The following is a 19,989-nucleotide window of genomic DNA, read 5'->3' as shown; positions in this document are numbered from 1 at the left end:
GCGCCTGGGTGGCTCAGTTGTTTGAGTGCCCAGCTGGTGATTGCAGCTCAGGTCATGATCCTGAGGTCATGGTCCTGATCCTGAATCAGGATCCATGGATCGTGAGGGGAGCCCTGTGTCAGGCTCCCCACTGAGTGTGGAGCATGGAGCCTGCTTGGGATTCTCTCTCTATCCCCTGCTCTTCCCAACTCATGTTCTCTCTCTCTCTTTCTCAAAATAAAATAAATCTTAAAAACAACAACTTTTGATTCTGATCCTTCGTAATAGCTGCATAGTGTTCCATAATATGGGCACAGCTATCTGTATTTGTTCAGCTATCCGTATTGATAGCTTTTAGATCATTTCTACTTGGGATTTGTTTGTTTTGTCTCCTCATAAAATAACCATTTGCAACAATAAACATTATGTGAGTTCCGATACTTTTTCTTTCTATTGGATAGATTCCCAGAACTGAAATAATTAGTGAAAGTTATGCAAATTTTTAGTTTTAACAAATATTACTAGATTTTTACCCAAAAACATTGGAACGGTTTTCAATCTTCCCAATACTATAAACTAACTGGCCAACATCATATATTAGCAATCTTTTAAAAATTACTCAGTGTAAGTGTAGCCTATACTATGTTGTTTTAATTTGCATTTTCCCAACTACCTGTGATGCATAATGTCTTTTCTATTGTATGAGTCACTGCTTTATAATCCATTTTCAGTTGGTTTATCTTTCTCGTTAATTTTTAGAAATTCTTTGTAGGCTATAGCTGTTTACCTTAGTTACACTTGCTATAAATACATGCTATCATTTGCCTTTTGACTCTATCTATAGTGTCTTTTTCCATGTAAAAATTTAATTTTTCAGTGATCACTTCTATTATGGAATTAAGGAGCTATCCTTCCCCTATCCAACTTTTATAAAAATAGCCTCATATTTTCTTATAATAATTTGTACTTTTATGCTTTTTCTTTAGATTTTTCTTTTTTTTTTTAATTTTTTTTTTTTCAACGTTTATTTATTTTTGGGACAGAGAGAGACAGAGCATGAACGGGGGAGGGGCAGAGAGAGAGGGAGACACAGAATCGGAAACAGGCTCCAGGCTCTGAGCCATCAGCCCAGAGCCCGACGCGGGGCTCGAACTCACGGACCGCGAGATCGTGACCTGGCTGAAGTCGGACGCTTAACCGACTGCGCCACCCAGGCGCCCCTCTTTAGATTTTTCAAGTTACTTGAAATCGCTTTTTTTTTTTTAAAGTAATCTCTACCCCCCAATGTGAGGCTTGAATTCACGACCTTGAGATCAAAAGTTGCATGCTTTCCTGACTGAGCCAGCCAGGTGCTCCTGAATTTACTTTTTCAAAATGCAGTTTGAAATTTAGCATGCTTTGTTTCTCTTAAAAAGGTTATTCAGCTGACCCAACACCATTTATTCAGTATTTCACCATTTCCACTAACTTGTATGTATACCCCTCCCCAACACACACATACACATTATCATTTCTGCCCTCTTTATGTTCCCTTCAACCTCTTATTTCCTATTGTGTCTTGGAGTTTTGCTCATGAATGCCCTTCAGCCTTGACATGAAGCTGTCAAATGACCTAGGAAAGGCCAGAATTCCTGACATTAAAGTGCTGGGCTGGTAACACTTAGGGTCAGAAACTTTTTGAATCGTTGTACTCATGAGGTTTCTTTTGGGTATAAGTGTCAGAAACCCCACCCAAGTTGGTTTCAGCAAAAATGAAGAATACTAACCTTCACAACTGAAAACTCCAGGAATTGCTCTAAGTTTGCTAGGTCCAGAAGCTCAAACTATGTTACTAGGACTGAGTCTCATCTCCCAATCTCCAGACTCTGTTACCACCATGTTTAGGTTGACTCTGCCATTGTAAAATGGGAAGATGGTTACTCACTGCCATAGGTTTTATCTTATTCTCTGAACAGCCTCAATATAAAACCCTGAATCACATGCACATCACTAAAACAATCCCCACTGTTAGAGGAATGTGAGTTCCCCAGTAGCTAGTCTGTCTCACATGCCCTGCTTGAGCTCTGGGGTAGGGTCAACTCTACAGGAACCGTCCAAACTGGCGGCTTATCCTCCCTGGGAGAAGGAGAGCCTCTAAGAAAACATCAAATGTTGTTACTGGAAGGATGGGGTGGCCCCTTAATAATCCCATACTAGTGATGTTCAATACAGCTGATTCATTGTGACTCAAATTTCCATATTACTTCTGCAAATTCATTCAGCCCTTTAAATGAGTCATTGCTTCATGTTCTACTGTCCCTGCCACTGGCCTTTGATCAGATTTTGGCCCTTGGGGTGAAGGCATCTCTTTCCGCCAGGTTGGAACGGTAGCTCCGATGTCTACCTAAATGTTGGCTGTACCTAAATGTTGCTTTCCAGAGAAATACAAATTAAAATAATAATGTGGTAACGTTTTTACACCTTGAATTGGCAGAGGTTAACAAAATTGATAGTAACTGATTTTGGTGAGACTGTGAGATAACATAAATCCTCATATACTGATGGTCAAAGTGTAAACCGGTATAGCCTTTGAAAGCTATATAAAAAGATACAGTTTTAAATAGCAATGCCTCTGTTATTAATTAGGCCTGTAGCACAAACGCTTTCAATTGGTTTATCTTTTGAAAATAGCCACACCAGTGCAGAAAAGCATACATGCGAAAGGTTTGAATCAATGTAGCATTTTTATAATATCAAAGTCATATCCAATTTAATGTATATTAGTAGTGGACTGATTACAGAATTGCTGACATTTAAAGAAAGGGCAATTATACATTTGAATACCAAAAAAAAAATCTTTGAAGGTAAGGAAAATAGCTCCTCAAGGAAGATTTGGCCTGAAAATCATTGCCATAGTTAGTATTTTGCAAAGGTTTACCCTAGAGTGGGCAGGTCACCTCTTTCGTGCTTTGATTACACCTTCCATATGGATTACAGATCATATTCAAAACATTAATTACTCAGCAACAGCATTAATCACTTCACTGAATGCATTTCACCTTTTCTCCTTCCCACAATGTTTGTTTAAACTAAGTTGACTGGATAGCAGTGCATTAAAAAGAGGTAATAGTATTTGGCGGAAGGAGATCTGAGTTCCAAGAGAAGGATTCTGGGGTCGGTTGTTAAGCCATCATTTATTACCTCTGTTACCCTCAGGCAAGGTGCTTACCAGCTTTGGAAAGTCCATATGCTCTTTTGCAAAATGGGCATAGTAATCAGTCTCTCAGATCTAGCCTGCTTATCATGAACAGTATATAATAGTGAATGTTTGTAAAATGTTCTATAAACCCGAAAGCCCTGGCCACATTCGCAAGTGTTGCTCTCATGGAATTACCTTTTATGACTATGTTCAATCTCTGTCCTCTTATTTCCCACATGAGGAGGTTTTTTACCCAGGCAGAGTGGTTGTCTAACACTCTGTGTTTGCAGAACGAGGCAGAGCAGTTTACTTGGAAAAATAAAAAAATGGTAGAGTGAGTTTTGTTGTTGTTTACTTATTTGTTTTATTTGACAGGGAGATGAAAGGCACACTTTCTATACCTTGTGCCTCTAATGATACTATTCTTCTTTTGACAGTGTAGATGAGCCAGAAAGAGTCAAGATAACGCAGTGCATTTGATTTCATTCTTTACTGGACATCTTTTATTTTCATTTCTGTCCTGAATGAGTCTGGCAGTTGAACTCAGTCCTTGGGTTCCTAGGACTCAGCTTCTAATATCCACAAGGAAAGTAAATTGGTAGTATCCTCACCTGTGTTTTTAATGCACACTCAGACCAGAGCCTTCTCACTTAAGGAAATACATATGTCTTTAAGTGACATAGATTGGAACATGGCCTTGCTCATTTGTTTCCATGCTTTTGTGCTGAAAGGGCAGAGTACACAAGCTTGCAACAGAGACCATAGGATTCACAAAACAGAAAATATTGATTCTCTGAGCCTTTACAGAAAAAGATGGTCATATCCTGATTTAGACTGAAGTTTGAGTTGATTCATTGTTACATCAACAAAAAACTTGAAAATTATGTATATTTGTGAGTATGTGTATAACCTTTAAACTTTCTGGCTAATCCTTACCAGAAAAAAAAAAAGGAATTAAAAAAATTCCAAAACCATCAGTGGTTATAATCTTCTTCAGTGCATCTTGACATCATTTTATTTTTCAAACATTTTAAACGCCTTCTCTTTCCCAAGGACGGTGTTAGGTACTTTCACATATGTTATTTAATCCCCTCAGCAACCATCTAAATTTGTTGGTATTAAACCCATTTTAGAGGTGAGGAAATGGGTGTTCTGGAGGATTTAAATAACTTGCCAAATTTCTTGGAACTTCACAAAGCCAGAATACAAACTTAGACATGTCTGAATTGGAGCTGATGGCTGCTGGGTGGAAGGTGATTGGACTTATCTTCTCTCCACTATCCTGGTGCCAAGTCTATGGGAGGAATCTCTGAGGGAAGGAAACCAAAGGATAAAGAACTAACCTGCAATGGACCCAAGGAGGCTTAAGTCAGACTTTCATCTTTTTTAGTGTCTTTCTAAGGTATTTTGAACTATGCTGGGCTCTTTTTTTGATGTATATTTATTTATTTGGGGGGGGGGGGAGCGAGAGAGAGGGAATGAGAATGAATCCCAAACAGGCTCCACGCTGTCAGTACAGACCCCAATGCGGGGCCTGAACCCACAAACCATGAGATCACAACCTGAGCGAAGGTCAAGAGTTGGACACTTAACCGACTGAGCCACCCCAGACCCCCGAACTAGGCTAGGCTCTTTGACTTTGAATCATAGCATGCTGTTCAGTGTGGATGCTCATATTTAGGTTCTGGTGATATGACTGTAACATAAGTGAAGAAAAATATAGAGTCCACTCAGATTGATTTCTAGGCAGAGATGTACAGAAACCTGAATAGTCCTTATTTGGGGATCAGTGTTCCCACCCCACATTGACTTTAATATAATTAAGTACAGTTGATCTAATCATTTATATCATTCATTTATATGAATTGTATCTGATAACATAATGAGGCTTAATTCTATTTTAGTTATAATTATTTTAGTTATATTTAATATATGTGTGTATATATATAATAAACCACTTTATTGAGATAGGATTGACATACAAAAAGCTGTACATAATGTACACAGCTTGGTGAGTCTGGAGGTAAGTACATACCTATGAAATCACTGCAATTAAGGCCATAAACTTGTACATCACCTCCAAATTTTCCTCCTTTTTTTATATATTTTTTCTTTTGTGGTAAGAACACTTCATAGATCTACCCTCTGAACAAATTTTTAAGTATACAACACAGTATTGTTAACTACAGATCCTGTTGTATAGTATATATCCAGAACTTATTCATGTAACTGAAACTTCATACCTTTTGACCAACATCTCCCCATTCTCTCCCCTGCCCTGCCACACCTCTGGAAACCACTACTCTGCTGTCTGATTCAATGAGGTTGACTATTTTAGACACCTCATAAAAGTGGGATCATGCAGCGTCTGTCCTTCTGTGTCTGGTTTATTTCACTTAGCATAATGTTCCAGTTTCGTCACATCCTTGCAAATGCAAGGTTTCTTACTTTTTCAGGGCTGAATACTATTCTATTGCATGTGTGTACTACATTTTCTTCACTTATTCATCCACCATGGACATTAGGTTGTTTCCATATCTTGGCTATTGTGAATAATGCTAAACATGGGAGTGCAGATATCTGTCTGAGATCTTAATGTCAGTTCCTTTGGATATACAACCTAAAAGTGGGATTGCTGGATCTAATGGAATACTATTCATAATTTTTTGAGGGACCTCCATACTATTTTCCATAGTGGGTGCACTAGTTTATATTGCCACCAACAGTGTACGACAGTGCCTTTTTCTCCACATCCTCACCAACACTTTCCTCCTTCTTTCCTTCCTTCCTCCTTTTTCTTTTTTCTTTTCTTTTCTTTTCTTCTTTTCTTTCTTTCTTTCTTTCTTTCTTTCTTTCTTTCTTTCTTTCTTGATAATGGCCATTCTAACATGTGTGCAGTGATATCTCATTGTGGTTTTTATTTCCCTGGCGATTAGTGATGCTGAACACCTTTTCAATTATTATGGATTAAATGGATTATTATATGTAAAGTGTTGCGGCAACAGCAGGAACTCAAGTTACATTAACATGGTGCTTATTTTTAATAGTGTTGTCATTGTTATTATAATAATAATTTTTATTACTATTAAATACAATGGTGTACATAAATATCCAGGCAAGGTGACTTTATTGTAGCTGGGTTTCCTAAACTGCAATATTTATACCCCCTAGAACTATATTTTGGTGAGACAGGGACCCTTAACCACAGAGTGCATAGAGCTGGTTTCCTGAAGCATCAATTTTGCTCCAAGCTTTCAGAGGGAAGGTGTTATTTTTTATATTAAAAGCAAACAAATATATAGGTAAGAGAAGGCACATGCACATAAATTTTTAAGAGAAAACCTGAGACATCAAGCACCATTTACATGCCATTGGATTCTTCCAGCTATGGCTCTAGAATTCTATGGATAAGGCTTAGATCTCCTCTGCCATTAGTTAGTGGTATTTAGAAGGGAAATTTTGCAGAGCGGTAATTATAACATCTCCTAATGGTGGCTTTTATTTTTCTGTATAGTTCTTATGTTTGATTGTTCAAACTCTCTACCTTTGTCAAGACAGAAAAACATGATAAAAAAGGGTTAATAGGAAAATCCCAGAATAAGCTTTTTCTTTTCTTTTCTTTTCTTTTCTTTTCTTTTCTTTTCTTTTCTTTTCTTTCCTTTCCTTTTCTTTTCTTTTCGTTTCTTTTTTAATGTCTCTACTGGTCATCTGATGGCCAGAGCATTCTGTATCTTAAGAGCTAAGAAAAAAGAAATACCAAAGAAACAGAGTTTATTTGTATTCAGGCCTGAGCGATGGGGGATGTGTGGGGGTGGGCATGATGTTTTTTTTGGCAAAGAGATACATCTTTGAAGTCAGCTCTTTACTGCATGAGGGTAGATTTATTGCATAAGGTAGATAGATGCCCAATGTCTCCCACACTGTGGTGGGGGTAGGGATGATTGGGAGCCCTGGAAGCCTATGTGGCTTATGTCTCTTGATTATGAAGGGCATATAGTTTAGCTTTTATTTTTTCACTAAATAAAGATTTAAAGTAAGTCACCCAGATACATTGGCAAAATTGCAAGATTCAGAATTACAATTCATCATACAGCTTGATAAACTCATGTCCCACTGCTGAACCACACTGCCTTTTATGCACAAATTAATATATTTTTTACAACCCCTGCAATGATTTAGTAAAGAGCACAATTATAGTTTAGGACATTGCCATCTGCAGCGGGACATTCAAAACAGAATTAGGTCTAGAAATCATGACTGACACGTTGTTGTCACTCAAACTGTGATTGGTACAGTACCTTCTGTTTTATTAACAGTTTTAATGGGAAATTATTTTGCCACAAAAATTCTCATCTGTTAAATAGCCTTTAGATGACTTTTTTTTTGTTATGCATTTGCAAAGATAAATAAAATCATTTTATTTGTGTGTTTTTGTTAAAACATTAAAATATTCAGCATATATTTTTAAAATGTGTCCTCATTTTTCTTGTTTTGCTCACTAGTTGTCCCCTCCTCTTTTGTCTAACTTTTCTCATGGACCACAGGTCCCAGAATTCAGGAATGGCCTAAGGCATTTTTTTTTACCCTTGAAAAGGTTCTCTCCTACTACATACATGAGCAAAAAGAACTATAGATAGAACATGCAATGTGTGTGTCTCACCTTGAATATGGACATAGGCTGTGTGAGGTAAATGGCAGGGTTTTGTCAAGAGGACATTGGAGATTCTGGTAGAAAAGAAAGCAAAGGGGCAAGAAAAGAGAAAAGAAAGGGCCAGGGTAAAATATGAAAAGTAGAAAGGAAATAAACAAAATTGTACCCAGGAGCCACATTATCAAGTCCTAGTAACTAATAAAGTGGTTACCTCTCACGTGGTAGTGAAGTTCTGAAAATACAACCATGAGTAGAGTCCGTTGTAGCTATTGACAGTCCATTCAGAAGGTCTCAATCAAAGCCCAGCCTGTTGTCTATTTAGGAGACCAACAGAGCCAAATTTTAATCCAGCTATGAAATGGATTTCTTTTTTGATTAAACACCAGGTGAGGCATTGGTTTGCTTTTAGGGGCCATGCCTGCCATGCAGAAAAGAAGTGGCTTTAAAAAGGGGATTCACACTGTGGGAGGTGAGCTGCCCCTCCTCTGAGGTATCTGAGAGCCTAGAACTCAGGAGGAAAGAGCAGATTCACATCTCCTATTTCATACTCACTCATCAGGATTTGTGCAGTGCCTGGGATGCCTATGGAATTGCTGTCAGCGTTCACACTGGTTTCCCTTTCTTTTGTTTTCCATACTGTCCCACATTCCAGTTGAATGCATACAAGTTAGAAGGAATAATCCCAGCATCCTGGAGTGCTCTCATATCCATAGGTCATTCATTGGGAATTAGGAATCCTCCATTGCCTGTCAAGACCTATAGAGTAGCGGATAGGGACTTCACATTCCTATATTTATCTCACGTGGACTAAGCTATTGGTGGATGAGTAACTTCATCTTACTATTGATAAGGGTATGTGATGCCAACGCAGCTCACATTCTAGACAGCAAAGTGACCCAAAGAAATCTCTGTTTCCTATTTGAACTTGGCACACAGTAAGTCCTGTAGTTAGCAAACAGTCATTAATCATCTATTTTGCACCTGGCAAACAGACATTTGCTTAGTGAGTAATTTATTATTCTATAATCATTCATTTTAAATATTTGTATATAGAAACCTGATTAGACGTTGTTGATAGCCCAAATTCCTGCCTCCAGGTAGGGCTAGCTGTTTGCTTTAAAGAATATACCCCATTGTATGCTTCCTTAATAGGTGGAGTAGGTTTAAAAGGGCACGATTCGATCCAAGTGGTTACAGGAACAGTTTGTTAATGCTTGGATTCAGTCATCTTACTAGTTGTAAACTACTCACAAATATTAAACAGTGACTATACTGTTATATGAAAGCATAGATATGGCACAGTCCTGTCTACTGTGCATCTATTCAAATGTACTTTAGGACTTGATTAGCACCTGTATTCTATTGTGTTGCCTTGGGCATTAATAGATCAAATATCAGAGTGTCTGCTTTCCAAGATCACCTGTTCTGTGTCCATGGCTCCATCTTTTACACTTATGATTTCCAGATCGTCTTCAGCCTCTCCCCAGGATCCCAGTTTTTATCTGCCCAATTGCCTGTTGGATAGCTCCATGTGGAGGTTCCGTAAGTTTACCCAATTGAGAGTGGCCAAAATGAGCCTCTTATCTTTCTCAAATCTTTATCAGATGCTCCTGAAATTGGTCACTGGTGCCAGCATTCAATCAATAACTTAAAATACAAATCTAGAAATTGACATTGACTTTTTGGTCTCTTCTTTTTCTTCTTCCTCTCCTTCTCCTCTCTCCCTCTCTCCTCTCTTTCTCTCTCTCCTCCTCTACTCCTCTCCTCTTCCTCCTTCTTCTGTTTTTTAAAGCCATCCCACCTCTACATATTTTCTAGTCATTCAATGAGTCCTTTTAATTCTATTTCTAAAGTATTTATTGAATCTTTCCTTCCTATTATATGATCACTGTCATGTCTTCATTTGTGTCAACACTCATCATCTTTTGACCTGAAATGTAATAAAAGAGTCTCTTAGTGGATCTTCCTACTTTCAGTTGTCCATTCCCACATTCTACCTGGAGTGGTGTTCCTAGCCACTGCCTGTTTCACTTTCCCTGTGGAGAAATGGAGTCCAAACCCCTTGCCATGACATACAGGGCCTTTATCATCTGACCTATGCCCACTTTACCCTAGCCATTAGCTCATACAGTCACACCTCTGTGCCTTTACATAAGTTACTTCCCCTGGTTAGATTGCCATTTTGTACTGACCATGTTAAATGAACTCCTGTGCATCCTTTAAAACCTAACTCAAGCATCACTACCTTTGTGAATTCTTTGAAATCTGCCTTCTGACCTTAAGCAGAACAAAAAGGCTCCTCCTATGCATGTCTCCTATGCAGGCAGATGCATAGCATACTTTACTCTTATCTCAGCTATAATTATATATTCACACATCTTATAATGCCTAAGCTTCAAATATATAAACGTAATGTATAAAATATAATTATAATGTTATTTTATAATATTTGTTTATATTTACCTTTTTCAACAGATTTATTCAACTTTGTATCTGACAAGGATTCTGGAATTCATATATGGAATTCACTGGGCATTCATATATATAATGTTAGAAAAATGAATCTATCAATATTTTTGGTGATATTTTTAGAGGGGAAGATATCTTTATGCTTACAGTAGGGGGAAAAAAAGCCTAACAAAACCTAACCTTTAGTGTCAGAGAATTTGTATTTATTTTAGCACTCAGGTTTTAAATTGCATTTCTGACAGGCTGGACCACAGCTATGCTTCATGAAAGATCATGAGACACAGGGAAGAGGTTTATTCATCACAGCATTGGGATATTTTGCTCTCCTGAAAAGCAAAGGGATCTGGGGACTCCTTTGCAGGCTGGCCATGTCCTGTGCAACCCTAACTGTGTCTAGACACTCTAGCAGGGGTAGAGAGTATGGTTGGGACTTTGCAGGAAGTCGGCTTGCGTCAGAGGCACATGGAGAAGGAAAGGAATACAGAAGTAAGAAGAAAGGTTTCAGTGGCCAAGACAACAACTCTCCCCATCTCTGTCTTTCTCTGGGGCCAGAGTCCTTCTGCTTATCTGTCTCTCCCTTCTTCCTCTCATTTCTTTCTAGAGGTCACCTCTTTGCATTTCTCTACTTCTCTGTAGATTGCTTCTCTTAACTACTCATCAGAGTCTACTGTGAAAATCCACCCAGCCTTCCAAGTCCAGCTGTCAAACTTACCACTCCATCTCTTTTCCAATTCTGGAAGTCTCTCTAGGAGTGACTCTGATTTGACCAGAGAGGATTATGTGTCTGATCCAGGTCCCTGGACTGGGGATTGGTTGAGGTGGGGTCACAAGAGGAGAAGGTTCTCTAAGAAACCCTGAAGGGTGGGGGGCAATGATTGGCATCTCTGCCATGGCATGGAGAGGTGTTGGCTGAGCGTTACACATGCCTATAGCATCAATAGCCTTTGAATTTCTTAAAATCTTGAGTAGAGGAAACTCTCGGGCATGTAAGATTTCTACCGTCATTCTGCCCTGGGCTCAGACAAGATTAAGTCATTGGAATTGGGAGCCTGTTTTGTCTCCTTATTTCCTTTGTGGGGTGACAGACTACTGACCTAAGGAGTGAGGGGATTTGAGGAAATGAGTGATTTCTAATCTCACATGACTTTTTGTTCTCCCCAAAAGTCTGTGCAATCCCCTACTTAGGAAATTCAAGGGACAAATTGTTATTTTTTTTAAAAAAATGTTTTTTTAATATTTATTATCGAGACAGTGAGAGAGACAGAGCATGAGCAGGGGAGGGGCAGAGAGAGGGAGACACAGAATCCAAAGTAGGCTCCAGGCTCCCAGCTGTAAGCACAGAGCCCAACCCGGGGCTCAAACTCACGAACTTTGAGAGATTATGACCTGAGCGGAAGTCATGTGTCAACAGATTGATCCATTAAGGTGCCACCCCCTGCCCCTGGGAAGATTTTCCTAAAGAAGGTAGTGCAACAATTTAGGGATATCTCAAAGCAAACCTCTTTTGTCTTAAAAGTGTCCATGCTGGCATAACATACAGAAATGCCAGTAATAATGTGTGTGCCTCTCCCCACACAGGGGAGAAAAAAATCTTTTTCCTGTATACATCTTAGGTTTTCTGGCTGAGGTTCTGTAAATTGGACTGACAAAAGACAGATTAACAAGAGAAAAGCATGCAGATTTATGTAATGTAAGTTTTACGTGACACAGGAGACTTCATAAGGAAATGAAGACCTGAAGAAGTGGTTAAATGTGAGCATTTTTATACTAGGTTTGATGAAGAGTCGGAAGTCATGGGGAAATGTGATAGCAGCTAAGTGGTAAACTGGGGAGAACTTAACAAGTCCTTCTGTGTCCCTCCATCTTTGGAGATAAGGATAGGGAGGGCACCTCTCCCATGAGATCTTATGACCTGCTTCAGAGTGGATGGGGGGCTCAGAGAGTGCTTCCTGCATCTGCTGTTACTCACATTCTTCCCGCTTCAAATATTCAGTATGCCACCGCAGTACCATATTTTGTAGTAGGGAGTGTTGAACCCCTTCCATCTTCTGCTCTGGGGCCTGAGGACCCTTTGTAGTATCTGAAAGCTTTTCCCTGCTGTCTCTTAGCCTTCATATCTCATACCCTGCATCTTCTTTCTGACCCTGCCTACTTGTCCACTTCATGTTCTGGTTATTACTGAACAGACGTCACCCTGCGAGACTCTTTGCTGACAGAGGTGGTTTGTGTGTGTGTGTGTGACTCAGTGGTGGCATGTGCTCAATCAGTATTTGAAGGAAACAAAAGCAGGAAGTTTAACCAGTAATAATAAATCCTAACAAGCCGAGAATCATATCTAAAGCATCTATCCCAATTACTTCCCCATCTCAGTGCATGGTTTATTTTCTACATAGCAGTTACTAAAATGTGTCATTATCTTGTTTATTGTCTGTCTTACCCACTAGAACATAAGCTCCCTGAGGGCTAGGGTTTTGTCTATCTTGTTTACCTAACACAGTATTGAAAACAAGTAATCACTGTGGAAATAAACAAACACCAACCAAATGAGAACTGTTTATTCAAAGCATACTGTAGCAAGGGAGTTAGCCAGCATCACTTGTCAGAGACTCAACATCAGGCAATAGGGTGAGAAAGCTTCATAGTTGGAAAAAAAAAAAAAAAAAAAAAAAAAAGGAAGGCTTCAGGTGTGCCCTAACTGGAGGCTTTTGGTGTCGGAGTGCTGCAGGTACACCAAGTGGAAGCAGGACATTCCATGTTACTGGTTGCACACCTTGGCCCTAAGTTGGAAGTGGGTACAAAAGTTAGGGAAGCTCTTCATTACTAATCAACTTGTGGCTCTTTCTGAGCTGGTCGTGTTACAGGCCTTTTTGTTTTGGCTTCCTGAACTGATCACCAGAGATTAGAAGTCAGAAGTGGTCTGATGTGCTACCAGTATGATTTGTGGATAGCAGGCTGGTTTCCTGGGCGGGATACTGCCAATCATAGGTCTGAGTTCTATTTGTATATGTGGTTTGGTTGTTTTCCATTTGTATATTCAGTCTCTCCCTGTTGATGAGAAGAAAAGAAGGAAAGAAGGAAGGACTGTTATTCCAATTCCATTATCCAGATTTCATTTTGAATACCTCATGTCAAGGAGTAGTTCATCCTAAAGTTGACGTGGCGACTGTTTTTGAGAGAGTGCATCCTTGAATCATATCCCATAGTCAAAAGCTAGAGCACAGTAAAGAAGAAAGAGACTCTTTTCCTGTCTGTCCGCCAAATAAGAGCCAAAGGCTTTTGAGGAGGCACTTAAAGAATTTTCAGTTTGCAGTTGTGCAGAAACTGTTGTTCAGGTAATTTAACATTGATTTTAGTTTAAAAGGCAATTAAGACAAAATGGGCAGCCACTAGCCACTTAGGTTAAATAAGCTTAGATTTAAATTGCTCCCCATTACCACCTTTGTTTTCTATGTTTGAGCTGTTTTATGCTAATTTAGCATGCAATGGTGTGGAGGCCCAATTGGGGCAGGTGGATGGGAGAGGAACCTAGCCAAAGCCAGGGAGATGGTTATTGAAAGAAGAAATAGTTGACCCAAAACTGTTCCCAGGGTGAAATAGGTTCTCTTTTATCCTGTTACTGGGTATAGGATTAATAGAACATTCCAGGATTCTGGTTCTTTAGATCTAAAATTTTAAAAATGGTGCCCACATTTTGACTGACCACTTTTACTTCCAAATATTTATTTATCCTGAAATAACAGAGAGAGACAAGCTCATAACATTATGGATAAGAATGTTCATGTTGGTGTTATTTAACACCAAGAATGTACGTGTTGGTATTATTTAATAGAAATTGTGTATTCTTATAGTGGCATACCAAAATTGATGTTATCTTTTTTTTTTTTTTTTTTTTTACAGCAGAAAAGGTTCATGATACATTGCAAAGTAGAAAAATGAGCTTATATGGTAAAATGTCTATTCTGTGCTTCTGAGTTTTTAGTCACATATGCAATGAAAAATCTTTGAAGGGACAGATTTGCAATGTTACGTGTGGCTTTCTGGGTGATAAATAATGAGTGACTTTTTTCTTATGCTTTTCCAAATTTTCTCAAATTTCCACAATAAACACATATGAGGTACTGAAGCTTGGGAGCAAGGTTGCTGAGATCAGAACTCCTAAAACAACCAATAAGTCTGGAAGGCTGTGGTCCAAGGTCATTTTTGCTGGCTATTAGTGGGGTCTCCAGAACTGGAGGGAATACACGGCTCTTCTTAAAATTGAAGGTATTTATGCCCGAGATGAAACTGAATTCTGTCTAGGCAAGAGAAGTGCTTATGTGTACAAAGCAAAGAATGACACAGTGACTCCTGGTGGCATACCGAACAAAACCAGAGTAATCTAGAGAAAAGTTACTCGTGCTCATGGAAACAGTGGCATGGTTTGTGCCAAATTCCAAAACAACTTTCCCGCCAAAGCCACTGACCACAGAATCCATGTGAGGCTATATCCCTCAAGGATTTAAACTTACTGGAAAGTAAATAAAGGTGAAGATCTGTAAAAAGAAACAAAAACAAAAACAAAACAACAACATAATGGTTTTACAATTTCATAATTGTATAAAAAGGATTGAAACAATACTGGTTTGTTGTAACTCTATTTAAAACATCCTCTCAGTGGTGTGCTTGATGTATGCCATCTCAAGTATAAGGTTAAGTGTACATGCTAAATTCTGAGGAGGTAGAATGAATGTTCCTTTGTAATAATTCTGTTTCTTGCTCAAAGAAAGTTGGCAAAGCTTCATTAAAGAAGGCCATTCACCTGGTCCTAGTTTAAAGTTGTAAGGTGGACCGTTCTGTAGAGCACACGTCTAAAATATGCCCAGGTGATTCATGCTTTTGTCTATTAGGAAATGTGGCCATTTACCAGCAACCAATGTTGAGCTAATGGGATCCATTTAGGAATATAACCACAAGAAGCCCACCATAAATCGTATGCTCTCCCATCTCAATATGCTTCATTAAGCTCACCTTTCCTGATGCAACGGGATTATTAGATGTCAGGACGAAGAAAATCATTAGGTCCAGCTGCTCTAATCCTACAAAGCACCAATGTGGTTGCTATGTAATTTTATTTTAGTTTATTTTTCAGATAGAACATGCTTTGTGCTTTTCTATAGGAAAATATTTTCAAACTGGTAAAGAAGCAGTATGACTGTATTGTGAGGCATATCTCGGTAGGTCATTACCATAACTTACAGCAGAAGGGTAATCTATGTCGCATTTTACTTCAAGGGTAAGATTGATTTTTATAAAAATCTTTAGTGCATTGAAGCTTAAATTTTTGTTTTCCTATGAAGAAGCAATTAGATGCTGGAGTCTTCCAGAAACGTTAGGTTAGTGTGAGCTAAACCTTGATGTGTTTTTGAAGGTCTTATCATTCAACAGTTAAAGAGAAAAGGCAGTTTCTGAGGGAGAAAAACACATTGGCACGGTGGCAATTGTCACAGCTCACATGGCCAGGGGCATCCACCATTTTCTTACATTTACATCTGTTGGGGAAATTGACAAAAACCTGAAATAACAAAGAAGACTATAATAAGCATCTTCATTTCCACCCCCAAGAACCACCAATTTTGAATGTTTTCTTCCAGGTAGGTGCATATAAATATATGTGTATAGACACACACATGTACACAGACACACACACTTTAAAAGTGGTGCACACATTCCCTTTATAATCAAAAACGCTATGTGTGTGTGTGTGTATACATATGTATATTTAAATAAATACATATTTTTAAGGTTTTATACACATACAGACTTTATTAAAAAGGGGTGTGTGTGTGTGTGTGTGTGTGTGTACCCTTTAAAGGGTTTGTGTACATAAAGCTCATATATGACCTTTTATATATCAATGTTCTTTTAAAGGAAAACTAAGTTCTCAACCTCCTCCATCAACAGCAGTGCCTTTCCCCTTTCTAAACACTATTAGGAATTTGGGGCCCATTCTTCTAGATGAGAAGTTGGGAAACTTTTTCTGTAAGAGGCAAGATAGTAAATATTTTAGGCTTTGTGGACCATTTGGTCTCTGTCATAAATACTCAGCTCAGTAGTCACAATGTATTAACAAATGGGTATAGTTGTTTTCCAGTAGAACTTCTTTCGGGGACATTGAAATCTGAAATATTTTTCATATATTCCTGTTCTTTTTTTTTTTAAGTTTATTTATTTTGGGAGAGAGAGAGAGAGAGAGAGAGAGACAGAACACATGAATGGGGGAAGGGCAGAGGGAGAAGCAGAGAGAGAATCCCAAGGAGGCTCTGTGCCAATAGCACAGAGCCTGATGTGGGGCTCAATCTCACCAAGTGTGAGATCATGACCCGAGCCAAATTCAAGAGTCACATGCTTAACCCACTGATTCACCCAGGGGCCCTTATATATTTCTGTTCCTTTTTTTTTTTCTTTTTCACCTTTGAAGTATTTTTTAAAAAATGAGCTTGTGAGCTGTGTGAAAACAGGCAGAGGCTGAATCTGGATCGTTTTCTATACATCCATAAATATTTATATAACTGCAGAAAATCTATAATATTACCTCATTTTTGCATTTTATTTCATAAATAGTCCCATAGTGTATGAATCATTTAAAACTTGCATTTTTATCTCAGTGAAATTTTGACTGAAAAAAATGTATATATAGTTGTTCTTTGTAGTATGAGTCGGTCTCTTCATCTTTATACATATTTGTGTCTGTATAGCTATGGATTATTCACACTTTAGTCATTTTTCACTGCTATATAGTATTCCATCACAGGATATATTGCATTTTTTATGCCAGTAGGTATTTGCCATTTTTTCCCTTGTAACAAGCAGTGGTGGAGGTATATTCACGAACACAGCTTATACATGTTTTGCTAGGGCAGAGAAGTCGAACTGCTTGGCTATAGCCTGTGCACATTTTCCGTTTTAATAGCTACCAGTAAATTGGTTTCTGGAGTGACGATACCAGTTGACATTCCCACAGGGAGGCTTTGTCTCCTTGGTTTGGAGATTTCATTCATTGCTGTTTTCCTTTGGACGGAGCAAGGAACCCACCTTAGCTCTGTATCGTCTTGTTGCCACAGATGCTCGTGTGGCCTTTTATTTCCCTTTGGGTGAGTACGGACATTGTTTTAGGTCTCTGCTCGGGCACTTACACACGAGAATAGCAATTTATATCAATAACCAGGTTTGGCAACATCTGCCAAGGTTGTCATACTCCGTGATTAAATGGCCATATGTGCCAGGGAACACGGGGACAATGGGGTTGTAATTAGGGTTTGCTATCTTTCCATCCGCCACCCCCACCATCCTTAACTTCGAATAACCTCGCTTTTGTGAGCTGATTTGTGAATCAAATGGTTCCCCTGAGAATGCCAGTTTCTGCTGCAATACTACGACTTTATTTTGTGCATCTCTGTAATTACACGGGGTTCTGGTTAAGCTAAAATCTAGAAACATTTTGCCACTTTACCCAATGCCATTGACCCCAGAGCTGATATGTGCATATACTAGACTTTAACTTAAATCATCAGAGAATTTAGTGTACTCTGTACTGAACCATCACTGGGAAAGGAAGGTCTACCTAATGCTATCATAGCATCCTTTAAATGCCACTGCCCCCACCGAAGGCAGGCAGAGAAAACATGCACCAACTTTCCTTAACTCCATAAGGAACAAGTTAAACAGTGTATTAATGCAATATTTAAAACAATCTTGGGGCGCCTGGGTGGCTCAGTCGGTTGAGTGGCCGACTTCGGCTCAGGTCACGATCTCGCACTCCGTGAGTTCGAGCCCCGCGTCGGGCTCTGTGCTGACAGCTCAGAGCCTGGAGCCTGTTTCGGATTCTGTGTCTCCCTCTCTCTGACCCTCCCCTGTTCATGCTCTGTCTCTCTCTGTCTCAAAAATAAATAAGAATTAAAAAAAAAAAATCTTAATGCATAGAAGGAAAAAAAAACTCTTCTCATTTTGTTACTGGTGTGACAGAGGTGGTTGATGGTTATGGAAGGACTTGGCATGTTCCAAAAAAAAACCTGGAAATATTGCCTCAAGATATGGGGCTATAATAAATGTGCAAATAAATATTTGAAAGATGTATTACCATTTTAAAATTTGCTTACCGCCATATAAAATCCTAATCACTTGTGCACAAGGCCTGTAACTAAAATAAAGTAACCAAGAAGAGGGCACAGGAATCCAATGAATATTTCACTGCTAATTGAATATAGTCTATATATACACTTTTCTTCCATATTTAGTTCCATCCTAGTCAACTGTTGAGTGCTTGAAGAAGCAAGGCCCTATTAGCGTATATAGCTTGCAGTTCTGACTATAAAGAAATAGAAAAAAAAAATCTAATTCTCCTACATCCAAAAGACTGACTTCCCCCATCTAGTTGATTGGTCTCTAACCAATGCAGTATTCAGACTGGGAATAGCCAGAGCCTGGTGTAACTCGTTCCCATTTAAGTAAGTAAGTAAGTAAACAAACAAACAAAGTCACAGATCTTTGTGGATTTTGGGGACATTTACTTTGATGCCATAATCAAGGTAAATACCTTTTCACAGGTGATCTCTAAAGTTCAACAGGACATGGTAGATATTTCCTCCTCAAAGCAGGGTCAAATTTTAGAGCATTCTCATTTATCAGTTAATGTGAAAGAAGATTTGAGGTCACAAAGTTTTAACTAGTGGAAAAGTGTAATCGTATCTCGGAGGAAACACTGAGGAAAGCCTATCAACAGTGTAGGGGGGAAGGGAGTGATGGGGTTTTCCATCCTTTACTAGTATTTATATGTGGAGTAGCATATTGGAAGTCATAAATACTGTCCCGTGGACATTTTGAATAATGCAGGAGTAGTGTAAGTAATTGGAAGTGCTTATATCCTGCCTTTAGACATTTCACTGCTCGTGAGTTAAAATTGGTTGTCAAGTGTGGACTCGGAGGACCGTGCAAGGTGCCCTATTCTGTCATGTGGTACATATTTAATGCTTGAAAGAACAAGGGAAGGGACACGTGCAGGAGAGGGAGAGGGAGGGCGAGCGGCGAGATACTGCCTCCAGCTCGGCGCTTTGCAAGTGCCTCGGGAGCGAGGAGGCGGGACCCACGCAGCCTCAGCACCCACCGCCTTTCCTGGGCTGCAAGACTTTGCAAAAACACTGGGCGTCCAATTTGGCGAGTGTTTTGGCGCCCAGGCCGGGGCCGCCCTGGAAGCCGGGCTCAGACGCGGCAGCGTCCCCGGCACCTTGGTGGCCTCCCTCTGTGCGCTTCTCCGCGTTGAATGCCTCCTTGCTCCGGCTGCTCGCTCGCTCTCTCCCGGCGCGTTCTGCACCTGCTGGCGGTGGTGTCAGGCAGCCAGGGCGAGCGCAGGCACGGCGCGCACGACGGATGACTGGAGTCATTTACATTGCTAGCACGTGGCTGCCGTTTGCTGTTGCCTCGGACTTCTCCCGTGTTCTCCCGGGGAGGAAACAGGAGGCACTTTGCAGCCGACAATGAAATCTTGGCAGCTAATTGCAGTCGTGGGAGATGCCCTTCAGGTAAGGCGAGAGAAGAGGGCTCTGAGCACCATCAGGGAAGGAGAGGCCGAGAGGGAGAGCGAGGGATGGAGAGAAAGCTGCTTCTGCAGAGGCTTCCTGAAGCCCACTGACTCGCGGGAGGGGGTGGTAGAGGGACGGGGACGGGGGCGGGCGACAGG

The 19,989-nt window shown here is 39.7% G+C and overlaps 1 protein-coding gene and 1 pseudogene across 25 annotated transcripts in view; both read left to right on the top strand.

Moving 5' to 3' along the window:
- The window catches only part of RBFOX1 (RNA binding fox-1 homolog 1), a 2,066,775-nt gene that overhangs the window by 971,185 nt on the left and 1,075,601 nt on the right, over positions 1–19,989 (top strand). The window contains exon 1 of one of the 25 annotated variants that reach the window (XM_045461765.1): positions 19,405–19,831. The exons of 23 other annotated variants lie outside the window; for them this stretch is intronic. In XM_045461765.1, coding sequence (XP_045317721.1) covers positions 19,787–19,831 — 45 coding nt within the window. In that variant the 5' untranslated portion in view covers positions 19,405–19,786. Of the gene's footprint in view, positions 1–19,404; positions 19,832–19,989 lie in introns of those variants that run through there. One more of the 25 variants, XM_045461764.1, reaches the window with a different exon arrangement.
- On the top strand, positions 8,223–14,808 carry LOC123589650 (annotated as a pseudogene).

This window comes from Leopardus geoffroyi, chromosome E3 (assembly GCF_018350155.1).
Source record: "Leopardus geoffroyi isolate Oge1 chromosome E3, O.geoffroyi_Oge1_pat1.0, whole genome shotgun sequence".
NCBI lineage: Eukaryota > Metazoa > Chordata > Mammalia > Carnivora > Felidae > Leopardus > Leopardus geoffroyi.
This window is presented reverse-complemented; position numbering and strand designations above follow the sequence as displayed.